At 34.6% G+C, this 14,941-nt stretch overlaps 1 protein-coding gene across 4 annotated transcripts in view; it reads right to left on the reverse strand.

Annotated features, from left to right (window-relative positions):
• FSTL5 (follistatin like 5) overlaps positions 1-14,941 on the reverse strand; it is an 807,335-nt gene that overhangs the window by 88,088 nt on the left and 704,306 nt on the right. For all 4 annotated transcript variants that reach the window (XM_055384072.2, XM_055384069.2, XM_019026097.4 and 1 more), the window contains one exon: positions 9,810-9,959. In XM_055384072.2, the coding sequence (XP_055240047.1) occupies positions 9,810-9,959 (150 nt within the window). The remainder of the gene's footprint in view (positions 1-9,809; positions 9,960-14,941) is intronic.

Below are 14,941 nucleotides of genomic sequence, written 5' to 3' on the forward strand. Positions count from 1 at the left end.
TGTTGCCATAGTTTCTTCCCATTCCTAGTTTTTTGAGTATTTTTATTATGAAAGAGTGTTAAATTTTATCACATGCTTTTTTCCATCAATTGAGATGGTCATGTAATTTTTCTCTTTCATTTTGTTAAGTCTGTTTATTACAATGATCTGTTTTTATATGTTGAATCGTCCTTGCATTACAGGAATAAATCCTGCTTGGTCATGGGTATGATGTAGTTATGTGCTGCTGAACTTGGTTCGCTAATATTTAGTTGTGTATTTTTACATCAGTGTTCATAAGGCATCTTGAGCTGTGGGTGTGTTTTCTTGTAGTGTTTTTGTCTGGCTTTAGTATCACGGCAATGCTTGCTTCATAGAATGGGTTAGGCAGAATTTACTTCTCTTTAATATTTTTAGTAAGGTTTGAGAAATATTGGTGTTAGTTCTCTTTGAATGTTTGGTAAAATTCAGCAGTGACATCATCAGGTTTAGTGCTTTTCTTTGAGCTATTTTTGATTACTGATACAATTTTCCTAGCATTTGTAAGTAAATTTATTTTTTTCTATTTTATTTTAATTTAGTCTTGCTGCATTTTGTGTTTCCATAAATGTGTCCATTTTATGTAGGTTATCCAATTTGACAACATACAATTGTTCATGGTACTCTCTTATAATCCTTTGCATTATCTATAGAATTGGTATAATAGTAATGGCCCCACATTCATTTTTGATTTTATTAATTAAAATCTCTTTCTCTTATCCCATCTAGCTAATAGCTTGTCAATTTTCTTGATCTTTTTTTTTTTTTTTTTTTTTTGAGACAGAGTCTTGCTCTGTTGCCCAGGCTGGAGTGCAGTGGCACGATCTTGGCTCACTACAAGCTCCGCCTCCCGGGTTCACGCCATTCTCCTGCGTCAGCCTCCGGAGTAGCTGGGACTACAGGCGCTGGCCACCACGCCCGGCTAATTTTTTTGTATTTTTAATAGAGACGGAGTTTCACCGTGTTAGCCAGGATGGTCTCGATCTCCTGACCTCGTGATCTGCCCGCCTTGGCCTCCCAAAGTGCTGGAATTGCAGGCGTGAGCCACCGCTCCTGGCCATTTTCTTGATCTTTTTAAAGAACTAACTTTTGGTTTCAATAGTTTTCTCTATTCTCTATTTTATCTTTTGTCTAATTTTTATCAGTTCCTTCTTTCTGCTAGCTCTGACTTTAGTTCTTTTTCTTTTCCTTTCAGTTTTTTTTTAAGTTGTAAAGCTAGGTTGTTGATTTGAGATATTTCTTGATTTTTTAAAATGTAAGTATTTATCGTTCTAAATTCCACTCCCCCGGCATCCTTCAGCACTGGTTTTGCCATGTCCCATAAGTTTTGGTCTGTTGTGCTTTTATTTTCATTTGCCTCTAAGTATTTTCTAATTTTCCTCATGATTTTTTTAATCGATTGTTTAAGGTTGTTTTAATTTCCACAATTTAAAAAAAAATCCAATTTTACTTCTATTATGGATTTCTACTTCCACACCATTATGCTTAGATAAGATAATTTTTATTATATGTAACTTTTTTTTTTTTTTTGAGACGGAGTCTCACTCTTGCCAGGCTGGAGTGCAGCGGCATGATCTCGGCTCACTGCAACCTCTGCCTCCCGGGTTCAAGCAATTCTCCTGCCTCAGCCTCCCGAGTAGCTGGGATTACAGGAGTGTACCACCATGGCTGGCTAATTTTTGTATTTTTAGTAGAGACGGGGTTTCACCAGGTTGGCCAGGATCGTCTCGATCTCTTGATCTAGTGATCCACCTGCCTTGGCCTCCCAAAGTGCTGGGATTATAGCTATGAGCCACCGTGCCTGGCTGTGTCTAAGTTTTAAAATCTATTGAGACTTAATTTCTGGCCTAACATATCATTTATCCTGGAAAATGTTCCATGAGCTCTTGAAAGAAAAAGATATATATGCTATTGTCATTGGATAGTGTATTCTTTATTTGTCTGTTAGATCTGTTGGTTTATTGTGATAAGTCCTCTACTCCCTTTATTATCTTCTGTCTGGTATTTCTATCAATTATTGACAGTGAGGAATTGATGCTTTCAGTTATCATTGTGGAACTCCCTATTTCTGAATTCTGTCAGCTTTTGCTTCATATGTTTTGATGATTTAGTATTAACTATATGAATGTTTATAATTTTTAAATCTGCTTGCTGTATTGATTTTTTTATTAATAAATTATCTCCCTCTTTGTCTCTTGTATTTTTTTTTTTTTTCTGGGACAGAGTCCCACTCTGTCTCCCAGGCTGGAGTGCAGTGGCACAACCAAAGGTCACTGCAGCTTTGACTTCCAGGCTCAAGTGATGCTCCCACATCACTCAGCTTCCCAAGTATGTGGGACTACAGGTGTGTGTCACCACACCCAGCAAATTAAAAAATGTGTGTATAGAGAGACACCATCTCACTATGTTGTCCAGGTAGGTCTTGAACTCCTGGGGCCACACACTGCCCCTGTCCTGGCCTCTCAAAGTGCTGGTATTAGAAGTGTGAGCCACCACACCAGGCCCTTGTGACTTTTTAAGTCTATGGAGACATATATTAGTATAGTTACCTCTCGGTTTTGGTTACTCAGTGCATGGACTATCCTTTTCAATCCTTTATCTTTCAAACTTTTAGTGTGATTTTACCTAAAGTGAGCCTCTTGTAGACAGCATATAGTTTGATCCTGTTTTTAATCCATTCTGTCAATCTCTTTTGATTAAATAATGTAAGCCATTTATATTTAAAGTACTTAGTGATAAGAAGGCACTTCCTTTTGTTATTTTGCTACATGTCTTCTATATGCCTTACAGATTTCCCCTCTCATTTCCTGCATTATTGTCTTCATTCATGTTTATTTTTTTGTAATGAAATGTTTAAATTTCTCATTTTCTTTTGTCTGTATTCTGCAGCTATTTTCTTTGTGGTTAGCATGGGGATTACACTTAATATCCTAAAGTTATAGCAGTTCTATAATAGCTAAACTTCAATAACATACAAAACTCTGCTCCTTTAACAGCTCCATTCTGATCTCTTTCAGTTATGTCACAAATTACATTTTTGTACACCATGTGCCAAAAAAATAAACAAATAATTATTTTAAATGCATTATTTTCTTAAATTATGTAGAAAACAAAAAGGGTTTTTGCAAATCAAAGTTACAATAATAATAACTTTTAGACTAATAATATTTATGCATTACTCTCATATCAGGTAAGAAACAAAAAGTGAAGTTACCAAATTTTATTATAATCATATTAGATTTTGTGATTGTCCATGTATTTGCTTTTATAAAGATCTTTATTTCTTCACATGACTTCAAGTTATTGTGCAGTGGTTTTTTTTTTTTTTTTTTGAGATGGACGGAGTCTTGCTCTCTCGCTCAGGCTGGAGTGCAGTGGCACGATCTCGGCTCACTGCAACCTCTGCCTCCCAGGTTCAAGTGATTTTCCTGCCTCAGCCACCTAAGTGGCTGGGACTACAGGCGCCCGCCACCACGCCTGGCTAATTTTTCATATTTTTGGTAGAGATGGGGTTTCACTATGTTGGCCAGGATGGTCTCAATCTCCTGACCTCATGATCCACCCACCTCAGCCTCCAGAAGTGATGGGATTACAGGCATGAGTCACTGCGCTCGGCCTGTGTAGTGTTTTGGTATATTCATATGTTTGTTTCATTTACTTTGCTGGGCTACCTTGAACATTTCTTACAGGACAAGTCTAATTATGGCAAGCAAACTCAGCTATTGTGTATCTGGGAATGTCTTAATTTCTACTTCACTTTTGAAGGACAATTTTTGTGGGATATAGGATCCTTGATTGACTTTTTTTTTTTTTTGTCTTGTAGTGCACCGAATGTATGGATCTACTGCCTTCTGGCCTCCACAGTTTCTAGTAATAAATCTGATAGCAATCTTATTGAGGATACACAGTATGTGTAGAGTTGTTTCCCTCTTGCTGCTTTCGTAATTCTTTATTTAGCTTTGGCTTTTGAAAGTATAATTCCAACATGTCTTGATGTTGGTCACTTTTGTTTATCTTACTTGGACTTTGTTGATCTTCATGGATGTTTATATTCATGTTTTTCTTCAAATTTGGAAAGTTTTTAGCCATTATTTCTCCAAATATTCTGTTGGCCATTTCTCTTTCTTCTTCTGGGACTGCCGCAGTGCATATGTTGGTACACTTGACTGAGTCTCACAGGTCCCTTAGACTTGGTTCACTCCTCTTCAGTTGTTTTTCTTTCTAGTCCTCAGACGCAATAATTCAATTGTCCTATCTTCAAGTTAGTGGATTTTTCTGTCTGCTGAAATCTGCTTTGGAATACCTCCAGTACATTTTTCATTTCAATTATTGTGCTTTTCATCCTTCAAATTTTTAAATATTTTTTATTCTTTACTAATATTTCCGTTTTGTTTTTACATTATTTCCTCAACTCCTTTTTATCTTTAGTACTTTGAGCATCTTTAAGATAGTTATTTTAATGTTTTTATCTAGTAAATTTGCCTCAGGTCTTGTTCAGGAATACATTCTGTTGATTCTGTTTTCTTTTTTTTTGAGAGGGAGTCTCGCTCTGTTGCCCAGGCTGGAGTGCAGTGGCGCAATCTCAGCTCACTGCAAGCTCCGCTTCCTGGGTTCATACCATTCTCCTACCTCAGCCTCCCGAGTAGATGGGACTACAGTTGCCCGCCACCACGCCCAGCTAATTTTTATTTTGTATTTTCAGTAGAGACAGGATTCCACCGTGTTAGCCAGGATGGTCTTGATCTCCTGACCTCATGATCCGCCCGCCTCGGCCTCCCAAAGTGCTGGGTTTACAGGCGATTCTGTTTTCTTTAAATGACCGTAGTTTTCCTGTTTCTTTGTACACCTTGTGACTTTTTTTTTTTGAAGACTAAGCATTCAAATCTAATAATTGTGATAATTCTAGAGATCAGATTCTTCCCCTTCCTCAAGTTTGCTGGTTTTTTTTTTCTTTTTTTTTTTTTTTTTGAGACAGAGTTTTGCTCTTGTTGCCCAGGCTGGAGTGCAATGGTGCAATATCGGCTCACCGCAGCCTCTGCCTCCCGAGTTCAAGCGATTCTCCTGCCTCAGCCTCCCAAGTAAACGGGATTACAGGCATGCGCCACCACACCTGGCTAATTTTGTATTTTTAGTAGAGACAGGGTTTCTCCGTGTTGGTTAGGTTGGTCTCGAACTCCCGACCACCTCAGGTGACCCGCCCACCTTGGCCTCCCAAAGTGTTAGGATTACAGGCGTGAGCCATATATACATGCCCAGCCACTGCTGTTTTTTTAATTGCAATTTTTGCTTTTGTTTATTATTGTAGGCCATCTCTGTTCCAAGGTTCAGCCTAATGCAAACTTAAAGTCTTCTAAGGTATTTTTCTGAGCCTTTCTCTGGGCACCAACTAGTCACTTTCTAATTTTTCTCCTATATGCACATGTTTTTGAATAAACTAGTATTTAATATTTGGTTCTAAAATGAAGAACTAGAGAAAAATGAAAGAGGAGTATAAACAGACACTAGGCCTTTAGATGTCCTAGAAGTCACTTTTGCCAAAGGAAGAGGAGCTTGCAACAATGAGCAAGGTGTGGCAATGTTCACCCACCTCTGTCTGTAGCTCTGAAATCAGAAGTGTCAATCAACAATCAAAGAACAGATACCCCAAATGTAAAGGACAGCATCATTTTTGCTTACCCTGGCTCCTGCATTCTGCATGCAAGCTTCTCCTGTTTTTGGCAGTTAATATTTTAATAGGCCATATGTTTATCAATTCCCTTGCTCACTATCACATCAAACTTACAGCTAATTTTCCTGATTCCTGAAGTAAACAATTTGTTTCCATGTTGTTTCCATTTACATTGGTGATAAAGTATATGTTTTGTGTGTCTTACACAATAAACAAATCGTGCCCTAGTTTTATAATTATTTTTTAAATTTCCACTTAGTCTTTTTGTAATATTTTACTTTATTTTGATATTCATCATTTCTACTGAGAAATTTGCTACCATCTCATAGTAATTTATCTGCCTTTCTAAGATCTTCCTCTTTGAAGTGACACAAACAAAAGGCAAAAGGAAGATCTTAAAAAGGCAGATAAATTACTGCCTTTTTAAAGCATATATATATTTTTCCATTTGAGTTTCATCGTCATCCTAAATCTGAGGGTTTACATAAGTGATTCTATATTGTTTTATATTATCTAAATTATTAATTATTATAGTTTATTACACTTTATGCAATTATTATTCATTTTGACCAAAATATTAACTTCTCCCTTTTCTTTCTATTATCTGCTTTAGGAAATATTATTGCATATATGTTAGTCCTGACTTTATATCTTAATTTCTCATTTATATTTTCCTTCTCTTTTCCTAAATACACTGCATTATTTGATTGACTCCATTATTTGTAATTCAGGTCTATCTCTGAACTCATTTAATCATCCTCCTCTTTTATTTAAACTATTGTTTAACGTTTAACATATACATATCAATTTTAATTTTAATAATTCACTTTTAATTTTTAGAAGATATATTTTGGCTTTTTCAATTTTAGGAATTTACTCAAGAAATACAGGGTTAGTATAAAACTTGAAAGTAAAATAATAACAAACAAAATGATCATCAATGTAGAAATATAGAAAAAGTCTCAATAGTGTAAACATTTTGCTTCTCTCTAATTTCATCAGTAGATTACATGTAGTATTAGTTAAAAACTTAGCAGGAATGTATAGAAATTCACTACTGATAGTCACATATGCTATTTTTGGAAGTTAAATATAATATAATAATTTGGAAAATGATGCACCTTGGATAGCTTCATATGCATACACACACATAAACTCACATGTAATATTCGGTCTCACTTTTCAACTCATATATGTATATACCAAAAGAATTACATATTTTGCACACAGAAATAAAGTGTACAAAATTGTAGCAAGTAGTATTATTCACCATAGTACAAATTTAAATACACCTTAAATGTCTGTTAGCAGTAGAATGTATAAATACAATTCTGATACTCAAATATAGTAAATTATACTTATTTATGATAGTTCCTCTATAAATCATCACTAACACCAAATTACTGAATACTGATTTCATAAAGGAAGTGAAAAGTTATGATCTGTTGAGCTTTTGTTCATAATATTTTAATCAACCAATCAATACATCACCTTGCTTTATGTATGTATATGTCTGAAGACACCTTCTTTAATATACATTGTTAACTGATGAAGATGGAACTCATGGCCAATAGCATTACAACTCATGCCTTAACAAAACCTACTGTTAGGTGCATCACAACCTTATTGTACTTGGGAACTCTAGACAGCACTTCAACACTATGTGTGGAGGCCATTTTAAACAGCAAAATTGTCAAAATCACCGATTTTTTTAAAAGATGTTAAATTGAGCATGGAAAGAATATTCATTTATAGTATGAAAGTTAAAACAAGAAGGCAGAATATCTTCTTGTTCAAATACACAGAGGCATGTGTATATTTAGTAATAAAAAAGTTTTCACATCTAAGTATGCCCACAAATGACCATAAAATGCCATGGTTATAAATAAATTTAAGCAAGTAGGTAACTACAAATACAAAATCCACAATGAGAATCAACTGTAATCAGTTTCTCCACAGCAATAAAAGAAAGAATTACCCTAGCAACAGCTACAAACAAAATGATCTTGCAATCATAATGTAAAGCACAAATAGCCAGATTCAGATTGTGAATATCATACATATCCGTTTATGCTCAAAATCAGCCAATAGTTACATGTGGTAATAGAAATCTACACAATAATTTCCTTCAAATAGGTAGTATCTAGAAGGAGTAATACAAATAATTATTATTATAATAACATGGTCATAAGGAGAATGCATTTGGACTGTGCCCCAATTTATCAACCTATAAAAATGTGTTTAGATACTAAGTTGAAAAATCTCCACAATCATGATTGTATCATATTATTATCTGCTTTAGCAATGTGTGAAGTCTTTTAAGTTCCCTTAGTATTTCATAGTAATAATAGGCATTTTGAAAAATAATACAGTTTATGTAATTATTACCATATCACTCGAACATTTTATTATTAATATTTTCTATTAATTTTGAATGTTTCACCATTATTTGAAGGTGGAATTATATGAATAATAAGTGATGTTAGCTCTTTCCACTTTTGAACATCACTTAGATAATTTATATTCAGTGAGTATAGTTCTCTAGTTTGAAAACTCAATTTAAAAACCAGCCTGGTTATTTCTAAAATATATTTCCAATTTTAATCCACCAGCAAGGAGTTTTGATAATCCCAAACTGAATGCTTGTAATTTGTGTTGGCCTATGTTGCAGCTGAAATAAAAAGCCAATCTAGTCAAAATCCAACAGTCTCAAAAATCGGAAACAAAAGAAGTGAAATATACAGCGAAATTTTTTCTCACAATAAATATCAGACCATTAGCTTGTATATTCATAAAAAATGTGTAACTTCAGGGCCTTAGGGTTTTCTATTAGTATAACTTCTTCCTTTTACTCATGGTTGTACTGCTCATTCTCATATTAGAAATTGAAATATTAGGCCAGTTATTCACTGTCAATTTATAAACCTGGAAGTGCCAGCTCTTCATAGAAGAAATGTTTTTCATGTTTGTATTTGTGAAATAAGAAATACAAAATAAGCATTTGTTAAATAAATACAGAATATATGGATGAAATGCTACATGGGCGAGTGAATGGATGGATGGATGGATGGATGAATGAATGGATCCATGTGAAGTTGTTAATGACTTTTAGAATGTGTAGTCCTACTTTGAATATCTTAACACTTTTTGTAGTGCTAGACAGAAATCAAAATTAGAGGGTTAATTTCAAACCAATATTGACTGAAAACATTCTCTGTAAATGAAAAGAATGTTTTGGGTCCAGTTTCCCCAGAAATTTTGATAGGAAACAGGCATATAGCACTTCCACATGCCAGGGTCTACTATAAATGCTTTACATGCATTATTCATCTAATTCTTAAAATAACTTCGTAAGATACATATATTTATTATTCCCATTTGACAGATTATACATATCTCATAAAGCTAGTTAACTTAATTTCCTCTGAGCTGAGAAGCAAAAGATGAAAAAAATTAAGGGAGTAGACTCTAATGCCAGACTGACTGGACACCAACCCTGCACTTCACCTTGGTTGTTGTGCAACTGATTTCAGGTAAAGAGCATGGGCTGCAGCAGTCAGTGGCTCAAACTTGAAGTATGAATTCAGAGAACTGTGAAAGCATGACGATGACAGTGTTTATTAGAGAATGCTTTCTCTATCTCTAACCTACTTACATATTATTTATTTTACTACTACCTAGCAAATTCTACTAGGTTACTGTCATCTAGTGAAGCCTACAATTGTCTTGGTCTTTGTTAAGAATAAAATAAGGAGACCTCAATTCCGGTTCTGTAATGATAAGCAGGAATGTCTTAATTGGCCTCTGCCTGCTCCGACTGTGCCTTCCTTGCTCTAGACAGAATAAGCAGCTGGGAGGGAGATTTGTGTGGAGCTAGGCAGGTTAATATTACAAAGTGTTCATGGATCTAATTTTTGAAAACAAAAAAATTAAATTATCTCCTGAATTCATTAGGCTTAAGGAACAGAATGAGAGAAGAGTTTGCAGAAAACGCATAAATTTTCTAGTTATCCAAGTAAGGAAACACATTATCAGTGACAATCAAGTTACCTGGTAAAGATTACTACAATGATATAAATATTTTTTAAAGATTTACTTTTTCAAAAGTAGTAATTATTCATACCTGAACAACTTTTTGGGACTGCACATCAACAATAAGGACTCTGTCCAAAGTTGGCTGTGCAACATAAATGAACTTGTCTTTGACATTAACAGCTGATGCCCACACACACCTCTGAACTTCATCTCCCTCAGCTTTGGGACAGACTTCATCCTGTAATTTAGGAAAGAGAAAATGAAATTTGTATCTTAAATTATAACACATGCCTGACAATATCATGGGTAAAATTAATGTTTCATACTTTACTACTTTCAGCATCAAATGTTAAATATATATATAAAGTTTAATTAATAGAACATATTTCAGTTCATTAAATATGTATAGAAAGCAATGTAAATGAGATTCCTTTAAAATAAATTTTATGTTCTTAATTACTTATTTTTCTAGTAAAATGTAGTTCTTTCATTTTTTTTCCTACTTGGTTATAACTCAGCAACTTCAAAAAGTCCAACATCTTTCCTCAAATTTTCCCAGTCTCAAGTTTCTTTAACAGAATAAATGTCACACTAAAGTATATTCCGAGTTTTACACAACATTGGTGGCTGTCCTCATGGCAAATTCATAGTTTTGTTAAGAGTCATATAATCTTATGGAAAAGACTGCAGGGTTCTTTTAATTTGTAGTAAATCAGAGGCTTAGATAAATTATAATAAGGTAGTTATTCACAATGGTTATTTTATTTTTCAATCAAGGTCGAATTGTATAAAATCTTTCAATATTCCCAGAGCTTCTTATTCTGCTTCCTTACCCTAGAACTGCCTTCTGGTTGAAGACTGCATACTTTGTGTTAGATGACCATAAATGAGGCCAAAAAAGCCCCTCTATTTCCTCTTTTCCTTCATATTGTCAAAAAATGATTGTGGAGGAGATACGCAAGCCCTTGTGATTTATCCTGGGAGTCACAGCATAAGTAAAAGCATATGAAATGTTTTCACATTTTCTTTTATTCACTGTTCCATTACAGTTAGGAAAGCCACTAATAAGAGAGACTGGTTAAAATGTACATAAAATGTATGTGCAGGCCAGGCGTGGTGGCTCACACCTGTAATCCCAGCACTTTGGGAGGCCAAGGCAGACGGATCACGAGGTCAGGAGATTGATCCTGGCTAACACGGTGAAACCCCATCTCTACTAAAAATACAAAAAAATTAGCTGGGCGTGTTGGTGGGCGCCTGTAGTCCCAGTTACTTGGGAGGCCGAGGCAGGAGAATGGCATGAATCCAGGAGGCAGATCTTGCAGTGAGCCAAGATTGTGCCACTGCACTCCAGCCTGGGTGACAGAGCGAGACTCCGTCTCAAAAAAAAAATTATGTGCAGTAAAAATGTTATTTACATAATAATAATGTAATGATAAACAATTATTCCAGTATTTCATTTGATTTTTTGTCTGACAATTAACAACGTCTAATTTCATTTATTTGTATACTCCAGTTGTTATCTCTAAGCTAATTTAGAAGAACACTATTTTTTCTAATCTATATAAAACCATTAGTTTTTCAGCAGAGATACCATTCATATGTATTTAATAATCATAAGACAAAAATCAACCACACTTTCATCATCAATATCACTAAGCATTTATTTTTAAAGATAATACTGATGGCAGATATACCACATTTGACACTGAGTAACCACATTGAACAACTAAAAATGTAACCTTTCTCAGGCTGCATAACCATCATAGGTGGTTTTCCTTTTTGCATAAAATTTGGAAATTAATGTAAATAGCAAAGCACTTTGCAATGAGACATCCAGTGTGTGGTCTGCTGTTTATGTTCTCCAAATGTCAGATCTAATTCAGGAAGGCTCTGGAGTGTCCATTAATTTTTAAGATCTGGTTCAGTATTGCATGGTTTAGGAACATGAAACAATAGTGTTCTCTTCTAAACAGCACAGATTGTTCTAAGCTTCTAAGACATAAGCGGAAAGACTGAAAATGAAGCATGAGATGTATGGTGTTTCAGGTAGTCCTGGAGTTATGAAATTAATTCTATGTACCACGGCCATTACAGGTGACTACTCGGGAGGTCAACCTGAGTAAAGTCCTTGACACTCTTAAGGAGGGAGCCCAAAGGCAGAAGTCTGTCTTCACTACATGCTTAGAATGCAGTATTACACTTTCATTCACCAATTCCTACTGACACACTGTTTTCTAAGTCAACCTTTTCTTCAGAAATATACTGAATGTCAAGGACAAGAATCTATTTTGCGAGAAACAAACACTCGATAAAATATGTACTTGAGAGGCATGAAGAAGTGGGAAAAAAGTGGGAACTAAGGTTGGTGAAAGGCTCTGAATACAGGGAAATTGTTTACAAATTCTTCGCCATTGCGTAAAACCTGCCAAAGTAATGAAAAGTGTGAGTGACCTGACACATAACTGTCAGCCAAACAACTGCTGAAACACGAAAGATTTCCACCCCTTTGTTTGCTACAGAACTATTCAACTGTAAGATAAACTGATCTACTGGAAATTATTTTCTATTTGGATGCTGTCCCTATAAGACATCCTTGACCAGACTTACAAGCAATTTTACAAAGCCATTAAAAGTTTCCTGACAGTCATCCTGGATTTTCTTTGCTTTGGTTTATGCTATTATTTCTGATTATATTATATTATTTCTCACTTTACAATAGCACTCTTTTATTTTCTAAGATTAATATTTATTTCTATGGAAGAAAAATAGTAGAGGAATGTTTTTAAGCATGAATTAGAGATTTAATGGGACAAAAAGGAGACACAGAATCCAGAGATGAAAAATAAGATTAAGATAATACATACTGATGAGGAAAGCTGCCAGGGATTATATCAAAGAGTATTATTAAATCGCTTTTACAGAAATGTATACTAACATTTAGAGTGAACAGAATAAATAAGATATTTAACTAATGGAGATGAGAGTCCGGGAAAAGACAATTCTAATTTATAATTAGAATTTATTTCTTTTGGATCTTTTCCATATTTAATCACATATTTCCTACATATGTATTATACTTTCCCAAAATGTTAAAGAGTACAAGTTATATCACTACTGATGGTATACATTTTAATTAGCAATTTAAATAATGTTACTAATATCTGATTTGCTAAGCCAAAGTAAATCAAACAGAATCATATATACAGTTGTCTTCTACTAGGATGTTGCCATTTTCATTTATTAGACTAATTACCTATTAAAAATACTTTGCCCTAAAATCTTTAAATTCCAGTCTTTCCTTCCTTCTTTTTCCTATTCTCCTTCTCAGGTCATCCTGCATCATTCCTAAAGACAGATATTTCTCACAAACATGTCTATTCTCCTCGCTTTCACCTCAATAAGTTGCTGTCAGGACTACCTCCTCTCATCCTTCTATCTAAAAGATGTGTCCACTACTCCTTACTTTCAGAAATATCTGCCCTGGATTTTTCTTACAATTTTAACTATTCAAGTATTCAAACATTCACATTGCCCCATAAATTTAAGAAACACTTCATAAAACAGCTTCAATTGAATTAATATTTCCATTTCAATCATCCATCTAATTATCTTCAGACTTTTGAGCAAGCTTTCTGGAACATTACTTCCATTTCCCAACCTTTCGCTCTAAACTAACCATGCTTCACATTGGCTTTCATGACATCACCTCTTTTAAAAGATATATTTTCAAAGTCACCAGTGGCCTCAGAATTTCCAATTATTATCCTTTATTTCTCATTGGAAAGCATTTATTGAGAGCTTACTATGTGAAGAATATTGTGCAAAGCTATGTTTGAAAATTAAAAACATGAATAGGAGAGAACGCTTGCTTTCAAGTTGCCTGTAATTTCTGCCGCATTTAGCTGTTTCAGACACTTGATTTGTCATAAAAGGTTCTTTCATTCTTGCAAGGCAGAGATTGGCAAATAATGGTCCCAAAGGCCAAATTTGGCCCACTGCCTAATTTGATATGATCCAGAAACTAGGAATGTTTTCTTTATCTTTTAATGGTTGAAAAAAAATAAGAAAAAGGAGTACAATATCATGACAAGTAAACATTATATGAGATTCAAATTTACAGAAATGAAGGTGTATTGTAACCCAACTACAACTATTCATTTAAATATTATGGCATCTTTCATGTTATAATGACAGACATATGTCCTGAAAAGTCTAAGATATTTACTTACTACCTGGCCATTTGCAGAAAAAAAGTGTTGCTGATCCCATGTTAGTACACATTCTGACCTTAGTTATCATTTTTGTCCTATTATTTAAATTCTTTCTGCCTGTGGCAGCTCCTTTATCTTCAGTTCCCTGGATGTGGCTTCAGAAAAGCCAAGGCTCAGACTTTAGTTTTCTGCTGTAATTCTTTTACATTAAATTCCTCTGAAAACTCATCCATTCTGATTGCCTAATTACTATCATGGTCAGGTAACAACCAGACACTAATCTATGGCTTTGTCATTCACCAGGCTTTTCTCTGCTGTCACCTTCTAGGAAAATTGTTGAACATGCAGTTTCAAAGAAAGAGATAATATAGAACAAAAAAGTGTACTATCTTAAAGGAAGCATTAAAGTTGATCCAAAACTTAATGAAATAAATAAACCAAAGAAAGAATGAAATACTTGCATACGTGAACACGAAGAAAGTGATTTGTATTACAAAAGTTTAAAAAAACTGAGTAGTTCTATACAATAGGAGACTATTGAATAGTAACATAACAAAGTAAAATTCATAATAAAAATATTCCAAACATATATTGAACATAAGTATAGTTTATATGTCAAATATCTTGTCTTTTAGAAAAAAAGAGTAAAAGTATGGACTTTGGAAGATGTGAAACTAAAGCACTGAAAGAGCCATTAATTAAATAATAATGAGGCCGGGCGCAGCAGCTCATGCCTGTAATCACAGCACTTTGGAAGGCCAAGGCAGGTGGATCACTTGAGTTCAGGAGTTCAAGACCAGCCTACCCAACATGGTGAAACCCCATCTCTACCAAAAACGGAAATACAAAAATTAGCCAGGCACGGTGGTGCACGCCTGTAATCCCAGGCACTCATGAGGCTGAGGCAGGAGAATGGCTTGAACCCAGGAGGCACAGGTTGCAGTGAGCCGAGATCGCAGCACTACAGTCCAGCCTCGGCGACAGAGTAAGACTCCATCTCAAAAAA

This window comes from Gorilla gorilla, chromosome 3, assembly GCF_029281585.2.
Source record: "Gorilla gorilla gorilla isolate KB3781 chromosome 3, NHGRI_mGorGor1-v2.1_pri, whole genome shotgun sequence".
NCBI classification, from domain to species: domain Eukaryota; kingdom Metazoa; phylum Chordata; class Mammalia; order Primates; family Hominidae; genus Gorilla; species Gorilla gorilla.